General features: G+C 41.2%; 1 protein-coding gene across 1 annotated transcript in view; it reads right to left on the bottom strand.

Annotated features, from left to right (window-relative positions):
- Nucleotides 1–825: 825 nt before the first annotated feature.
- Nucleotides 826–9,158, bottom strand: part of Nckap5 (NCK associated protein 5) — a 698,067-nt gene continuing 689,734 nt past the window's right edge. Inside the window, 1 exon segment of the mRNA XM_028771521.1 lies at nt 826–1,166. Within this exon segment, the coding sequence (XP_028627354.1) occupies nt 826–1,166 (341 nt within the window).

Here is a 9,158-nt window from a genome sequence, read left to right as displayed (position 1 = left end):
GTTGTAAGCTGCCCAGTCAAGGTTCTGGGAACTGAACTCAGGTCCTCTTCAAGACCACTATACACTCTTAACTGCTGAGTCACCTCTCCATCCATACCATCCATGTATATGTATATGTATATGTATATGTATATGTATATGTATATGTATAACATATACTATAATATATTCCATGTGAAGTTATTTTTTAGGATAAAATCCCATGAACATATACGGCATGCTTTACTTCTTCATCCATTTATGTAGCTAGCCATCTATCGTATGATGTTTCCTTCTATTAATTAATGTCTACTCTTTAACATTAAAAGTTGATAATGTCATTTTGTCAGTTAGTGTACGTGTGTATATTTTTGAGTATTACATGTTCACATCGGGGCGGTTATACATGCACGCATGTGTGTATGTATGCACACACACGTGTATACAGAGAAGAGACAGAAACTCTGGCTATTACTCTTCAGGCACTTTGCAGATGCTCTCTCTCTATCTTGGACTTAGCTGATTTGTCCAGACTGGCTGGCCAGCAAGCCCTAGGGATTGGCCTTTTTATAATTCTGCACGGAGATTCCAGACATGATATTTTTAACATGGGTTCTAGGAACTAACTAGAGTTCTAGCGTTTGCGAACTCAAGCACTTACATGCACTGAGCCATCTCCCCAGCCTCCAATAAAGTCTCACAGGAGTTGGTTGAGGGTGTTCCGAGATTTACATGAGTCTGTGTTTCAGTAGGGGCAGAGATCACTGAGTGGCTTGTCTTCTGCTGGGTAGTTTCATGGGTACATCTGCAAACATGTTCTTATGAATTGGGGGGGGGCACACAATCTCATAGAAAAGTAAATGACACTTTACCTGAGGAGGTGGTCTTGGGAAGGTGACTCTGTGAGGCTCTCATCCCTCTGGCCATCGTGCTGGGGTCAGATATGGAATGGATGATGGTGGTCTCCGAGGAGCTCTGGCTGTCTGTGGAGGAAGGCACTTCACGGTCAAGGGTTTGGGCTCTGGCAGGGGATGCCATGGAAGGGGCTGGCTGGAGAGGCAGGAGGGGATCAGTGGCCTCTGGGGAGTCCTGCTGGCACATGTATCGTCCCATTGAGCGGTTTCCTGAGTCTGGGAGGGGGAAGGTTCCAATCCCACTGTCCAATGTTCTCATCTGGCAGTTCGATTCTGACAGAGAAACACAGAGGAAAATTAGAGACTTAGAGAAAGGCCAATCCCTGAGGCTTGCTGACAGAAGAAGATAAGAAGACGGTTGTTATTTGGATGTGATCTGGAGGAAAGGAGGCACCCTGAAGGAACTCTTTAGAATTTAGATAAAGGCCAGGGCAGCTGAGATGGCTCAGTGGGAAAAGGCCTTTACTCATTTTGGAAGCTTGGTGACCTGCATGTGCCCACAACTCCACAGAGTTTTCTTCTGTCCTCCACATGCCTAGTAAGCCCTACATGCTCCCACCCCCAGCACTGTGTGGATATGCACACACAATAATAATAGTGATAATAATGATGAGGATAATAATTATAATAATATAAAAGAAAAACAATACACTTGAAAGCAGTGTTAAATAGCCAGCGAATTGCATGAAGATGAGCTTTAATTGAATATGAAGCTGTCTTCTCCACATAATGGTCCATGGTGAGTGGCCACAGTTGCATGCCCATACACACTAGATGGGTCTCCAGAGTGACAAGAGCCAAAAAAGGCACCGTTAGAGACTGACGATTATTTTTGATTATCTTTATTTCAGTCAGGGACTCATACAGCTTCAATTAGGTGAAGTTTATTAACTGAAATAAAGTGAGTAATGAGCACATGTAACAGACTGGAGTGCTGTTCTGACAGAGGGGACAGCGTGTCTCCTGCATGAAGTATTACCACTCGGCAGCTGACAGTCCTCGGCCTCTAGACTGGACAATGAAGACAGGTTATTCCAAACGTACTTAGGGGTCAGAGCAGGAATAGCTACGCAATTTGTGTTTCCTAGACACTCATTGAGAAGGGGTAGGGCTACTCTGCCCTTATTACTTTATGCAGTGAAAACACTCATCAAAACCTATTGTGTTTGTGTGTTCATGTATGTTTGTGTATATGTATGTGTCTCTACTTGTGTGTGTGTTAAGTCTAGAAGTCAGTGTCTGGTGTCGTCCTCAATTATGCATGTATATTTATGGTATATATGTTTACCATATACATACATATCATATATATTCATACTTACCATGTATATGACACATTCATTAAATTATATCTTATCTTCAGAAGAAGTTTATGTAGGACATTTCTGACAAAATTTATTTTTTATTTAATTTCTAAGGTGGAAATGTGGTTTACGAAATCTAATGAGATAGTCTTCAAAATATGATTGTCACATAGAGTTTCTGATCACATGATAAAATCATAATGAACACTATGATAGCATGAAATATCCTTGTTGTCATCTTATGAGCCTCTTGTAAGCCTAGGAGTGGGTAGGAGGAGCAACTTAGCACTGTTTTGAACACAGTGTGGGATGGAATATCTATGACATGATCTTTGTGTTTACCAGCTGCCATGTCTCCAGTGCTTTATGGAACAGTGCCTTTTAGTATGGCAGCCAACTGAGTAGGGTTTCCGCACAAGATGGGGCTCAAGCTGTAGGCTACCACACATATTAAAATTTGATCTTTAACCAAGCTCTGGAATTTAGATCGGCACCGTCATACTACAGGATAGAAAAGAATGGGATAATAAATGGTACCATGGGTCAGTGTGCTGATTACATGTTAGGACAGACCAGAGAGGCATCTATAAATGTTGCACACAATCTCATTTAGCTGTCAACTCCAACATGCCCATCACTCCCCTCTCCTCCTTAAACTTCATTGTAAGCAGTAACATACTGAGGACTTTTCAATACAGAAGTAAAACAAAAGGAAGATGATTTTGGAAGTTAGGAATCGGTGGTTGTTGAAATGAGACACACCCTCCATTGGCTCAAGCATTCCAACACTTGGTCTCAGTTGGTGGTGCCATTTTGGGGAGGTCATAGAACCTTTGGGAGGTGGAGCCTTGTTAGAAAAAGTACAACACCGGGGCTGGGCTTTGTGCATAAGTAGTCTTGCCATCCTTCCAGGTCACGCTCTCTGCTTCATACTCTTATGGTTGAGAAGTGAGCTCTTATCTTTCAGCCCCTGCTGCTGTGCCTGTCACTTGCTGCTATATGCCTGCTTGCCAGGATAGACTTTCACCTCCCTGTAACTGTAAGCCCAAATAAACTCTTCCTTCTGTAAGTTGCCTTGGTCATAATACTTTATCAAAGCAACAGAGAAGTATCTAATATAGAAACTGTGTCCTTGTATAAAAATGGGCTCAGGTTTCACAGGATATACTGAGTGGAGCGAAGCTCAGTTCCCATCTTCATATGGATGATGAAGTGGAGAGCCACTGAGGAATAGATCAAACTTAGGGCCTCCACCTGTTTATGTGGTACACTTACACATATATGAGCATATACAGACACAGCAAAGGAAGACAGACTATCAGCTTTACCTTCAGAGATCTCCAACCCCTAAGTCTGGATGTTTCTGTTAGGTCTCCAAAAAGGCTTAGTGGCAGTTGCAGATAGGACTGAGGACAAATTTGAGTTACAAAACGAGTGAAGGAACTCTATGTCTGGTGCCATTGGACTGGAATTTTCTGGCATCTGTCCCTTCCTTTCCTTCCCCATTAGCACACAGTATTGTCAGACCACAAGCTGTAAACAGGGCTCTTTGAGTTTCTAAGTTCTCAGAGGGCTCTATATGCATAGACAAACTCAGAACGTACTTGTTAATAACAACATTTTCTTTTTAATTTCTAAAGATCCCAGATGGCCAATGTGGAGGACGTGAAGGTGTCCTGTGTAAGATCAGATGAAATGAGCTGTGGACAGGCAGGGGCTCGGGCAGATGCCAGAGTTTCACCCTCAAGCAAATTCCTTCAGAATCTGTCTACCTTGGGAAGCCAGGATTGTATTGAAAGTGCTGATGCGTCTTTCTGTAGTTTCTTTAAAGTGCTATTAGTTTCCTGTAGCTCACAAAAAGATTGTAACTTAAAAAAGTGTTGGATACTGTACTTCTGAGGGAAGTTATTTTCTCCCCCTCTCAGAGAATTGTAAGAACTCATAAAATAATTAAACGGCTGTAGGAAGAACAAAGTTCACAGGACCAAGCCTGCTTGGAATTTTCAATGAGTTGACTTGGTCTTGCCCTAGACAGATGTCAAGTTCATATCTGTATTTGTGAACGTGGCTGCCAGAGGTGCCTTGCTAATGAGTTCAAGGGTTGGGTCATTCAGTGTTCCAGCAGGCTTCGGTCTTCCCAGGTCACCAATTACATCTCTGGCCTTGGCTTACTCTCTCATCTATTCCCATCACCCCATTTGTCTCCTATTGGTCTCTAAATGCAAACTCTTATACCTGTCACTACTGACAACCTCCAGGAATTTCACAGAATGATGTGGGGCACAGAAGACTAGTCATTTCAAGGCTGAAATTAAAACAAAAGCCAGATGACTCTTTGAAAAAAAATCCAGGTCTCAGGACACAGGCCACTTGTTCACTCCTTATCCCAGAACATCAGGGGTGCACTGCGGCTGGCCAGGGGCAGGACTGGAGGGATCCTGCAAAGTAATGGATTCAGAGTCTTCCTTTCCTGACACAGAGACCACACTGGGGGTGGTTGGTTTGCAAAGGGATGGATATGCTTTCTTTTCTCAGAACAGGATACAGACATTTCTGAAATGACCTCTCTAAAATGATTCAGCTTAAGTGTCTCGTCTGGCACAGACTTCAGGAGTGAAGGAAGTGACCTTATTGGATAGGTCAAGAGTAGCTCAGGGACAAACAGGAAATGGAGGTCCTGTGTAGGACGGTGGCAGGAAGGAAAGGTTTTGAGAACTGTCTCCTATGGAGCTTTTTAAGCTATTAAGTTCATGTATTAGATACAAACTCTCCATTTATGTGCAGGGAGACACCGCATTTAGGAATGTCTGCCAGGTAAGTACAGAGATCTGAATTTGGTAAAACTCTGGGTGTGGAGGCACAGAGCTGGGATGGTGGAGACAGGAGGACCCCTGGAGCTCCCTGGACAGTTAGACTAACTGGTGAGCTTCAGGTTCACTGAGGGACCTTATATAAAAAAATAAGTCAGAAGGCAGTGGAGGAAGACATCTCTTGTCAGCCTGTGGTGTTCATACACATAAGCACACATACCTATATGCGCATGCTCACGAACCACATTGACATGTACACTCACCAATCCCCTGAACACAGACATGCACATGCAGACACACACATACAGACACACACACACACACACACACACATGTCTGCAAGTATTCAAGTACACATATGCATAAAGTAAACCAAGAAACAAATAAATAAACAAGGTGAATCTGAAGACTCAGAAGAATAAAACTGGAGACCATATACATTGGGTTGGAAGGATTAGATTTGCAGACCTACTTGGTTTCTTGCTGGTTTGGGAGAAAAAAAATCAAGGGATAATTGACTTCCATCATCAGAGTTCATTTCTTTACTCAGTTATGGAAATTGTGGACAATGCAGAGGTGCTTAGTAAGTCTCCATTAGCAGCTGTGGGTAGGGACAGAAGGTTTCTGCAGATACTTAACAACTGTATACTTAGGCATCCAAAGCAAGCCAAGGTGTCCTTGAAGCTGGTGTGACACTGTTTGTGGCTTCAAGGTACATTTTACTAAATAATTCATCTTTTTATTTTTTAAAATATATTCTTTTTTAAAACTGATTTATTTATTTATATTTTATGTACAATGGTTTTTTTCCTGCATGCATGTCTGTTATATGGCATAGGATCCCCTAGAACACAAGTTCCAGACAGTTGTGAGCTGCTATGTGGGAGCTGGGAATTGAACCCTGGTCCTTTGGAAGAACACTCAATGCTCTTAACCACTGAACCAATCTTAACCAATTACCTTTGGTAACTAAATCCTTGTGAATGAGTACACCAGAAGTATTAATTAGCAATTAATGAATATAGAGCAGAATAGTGGTAGTTGGTTAAAAGCTGTATTGTGCCAGTCATTAAAAACAACAACAACAACAACAACAACAACAACAAAGAAATTGAGTATATGACATTGCCTTTAGTTAGGCTTGGGATGTTACAGGGAACAGTTGAAAAATAGCTTACATCATTTGTAGTCAGTGACCTGTCACTGTGTCCTGAGATGTGTTCTGAGGCATTACATAGGTTGGATATCCCTTACCAAAATGGCTTCAGAGGGTTTTCAATATTCACATAGCCTTCTAATTCTCTGAAGATTCAAAATCAGAAACACTCCAAAATCAGAAACACTCCAAAATCAGAAGACTTTTATATGTTTCTGTATGTATGCATACTATATGTGCATATGCTCTATGTAGACCTGTTCAATGTGTGTGTGTTTGTGTGTGCAAGTTATTGTCAGAAACCAACCTTGCCTACTGTTCTTTCAGTGCTGTCCACCCTGTATTTGTTTAGGTGCTTTGGTTTGGCTTTGAGACAGGGTCTTTCACTAGTAGCTAGGCTGTTTGGCCAGAGAGCCCCAGGTATCCACCTATCTCTATCTCTCCAGAGCTGAGATTAGAAGCTTGTGCCACCACGGTTGGCTCTTTGTTTTGTTTTGCTTTGCCTTTTTTTACATCAGATATTAGAGATTGAACTAGAGTCCTTACAATTACAAGATGAAAACTTTCCAGACTGAGCTGTCTCCCAAGTTTCTATGCATATAACTTTTTGAGGATTATATCTGCATTTCCAAAACCTGAGAAGCGTGTTGGATTTTGGATCATACATTAGTCAGACCCAGGCTATGACTGTTTCATTGCAATGACCTAGTCCCTTGTAGATTCAAATGAATTATATTAGTAATCACTTTCTATCTTTAACACCTAAAGATCCCCAGGAAAACAGAAAACATGAACCCCAAATCTCTCTCTGTTTTCACTTTGAAAACTGCTGCTATATCTATAAAACCTTTAGCTGAAAGCCAGCTGTGACGGTATGGAGATGGAGGAAGAGGCAGCCCTGGAGCTTGCTGAACAGACAGTTTAGCACAATTGGTGAATTCTAAAACAGTTAGGGACCTTGTTCAAATAAATAAAGTATACAGCACTTGAGAATTAGCTAATCACACACACATAAACACACACACACACACCCCTCTGCCAAACACAATGAAAATCCACCACAACTCAGCAGCCATCTTATTATTTGGCACAATTTCCTAATTTGTCTATAACCCAAGTGGTCATATAAATGCGTCTTGGTAAGCATCATCTCCAGGTTTGTACACATCTTTAAGTAACATAGTGTGGTCCTGGCAATAAAACTTAAACCACAGACGGGAGCACAGATTTCTTTATTTGCACATCCCTCTCGTCATCTGTCTGGCTGAAATAAGCTTACAAAAAAAAAAAATCCAAACCAGTTGCCAAAACCCTATCCATTAAACATAGGTTATTTGTTTTAAGTTTGCTCCACAGTTTTTTCAGGCAGTGCAAAAAAGAAAAAATTAAAGTGGTGATTCATCGCCAGTCATTTGGTAACTTTTGGCTGTGGCATGAAGATGACCTTCTAGAAGGTTAAATTCAGCATGATGGCTTGGGATGCTTGAAAATCCTCTTCAATCTCTAAGTTCAAGCCGAGTTTAAGCCTTCGGAGGCTTGAAGAATGTGTAGGAGAATGTGCATTTGTTTTCCGATCCTTTGAGCTTTCTTTGGCATGAAAAACACCAGATGTTGGGAATTCGATTCACTATCATATAGGGAGTGGGTATAGCAAAATAGTAGAACATTAAGAGCAAATAAAACATTGAAAAGAAAGGCCAGTAAGATGGCTCAGCAAGCAAAAGTGATGCAAGCCTGATCACCTGAATTTGATTCATGTAACATGCAAAAAGCCCTATACAACAGTAGCACACATCTGTAAGGACAGTACTCCTACTGTGAGTTGGAAAATGGAGATAGGCAAATTCCTCAGAAGTCTATGGATGTACCCTGGAGTATACAGACAACAGGAATAATGGAAAAGCTTGCCTTGACAAGGTCGTAGGAGAGAACTGACTCCCCTAAGTTATCCTCTGATCTCAAAATGCATACTGTATGATGAATGTGCTAACACACACACACACACACACACACACACACAAAACTTATACTAAAATTTTAAAGGCAAAAAGTGGATAATGAAAGCCCTTTGTAAACATAAAGGGGAAGTTATTTTCAACAAATATACAAAAGAAACACCCGAGGCTGGGTCAGTACCCTTCAGAACTAATATTTTGGGCAGGGGTATCACAAAGTATTTTAGTAGGATGTCACTGAAGGATATAAACTAGAAAAGGTTCTAAATGTCCTGTAGACCTTACCCTCAGAAATCTTCTTTCCATTTATATATACAATGAACCCTTTTAAGGCATGTTCCTTCCTGCTATTGATGGATGGCTTCTGGCATTGTTCTGTGGATGGCTATTCTGGGATTTTCTATATAACTCTTTGAATCTCTATTGATTGTGTGAGGGGGTTTGTGTATCCTTGTGTATGTACATGTGGGCAAAGAAGGAAAATAAGAACACTGTGTGTCTTTCTCATTCTCTCTACATCTTAGTTTTTGAGACAGGATCTCTTACTGAACCTTATGGTTTGCCAATTTGTTTAGATTGGCAAGGTACAAAAACATTTCTATCTTTGCCCCCCAAACAATGAGATTACAGGTATGTACTGAGGTGGCTAGCTTCTACATGGGAGATGACTATCAAACTTATATTCCCATGCATGCTCAGATAACACTTTATCAACTGAGCCACCCCTATGTCCCTTGAATCTTTCTTGATCTCACAAAATTAAAGATTGATCTCTATGCTATCATCCCCTCAAAATTCTGAGTTTAGGTCCTGACCCCTTCATATCTTGCTACAGTAATGCACCTGTCTTAGAAAACAATGCCTAGACTTCTATGCAATATTCACCACGATAGTCAAGTGTAGCCTAATGGACAGGCTTTTACTGGTTCTCCATCAATGACCTAGGAATGGATGTGGATCCCAGATGCCTAGATCAATTCTTTAGTTATCTGTCAATTACAGCACACAGTCCTCATGTGTGAGAGAATCTGAGGCAGCTT

Source organism: Grammomys surdaster, unplaced genomic scaffold (assembly GCF_004785775.1).
Source record: "Grammomys surdaster isolate TR1022 unplaced genomic scaffold, NIH_TR_1.0 208, whole genome shotgun sequence".
Lineage (NCBI taxonomy): Eukaryota > Metazoa > Chordata > Mammalia > Rodentia > Muridae > Grammomys > Grammomys surdaster.
Note: the sequence above shows the minus strand (reverse complement) of the source record. Positions and strands in the feature narration are given on the sequence as shown.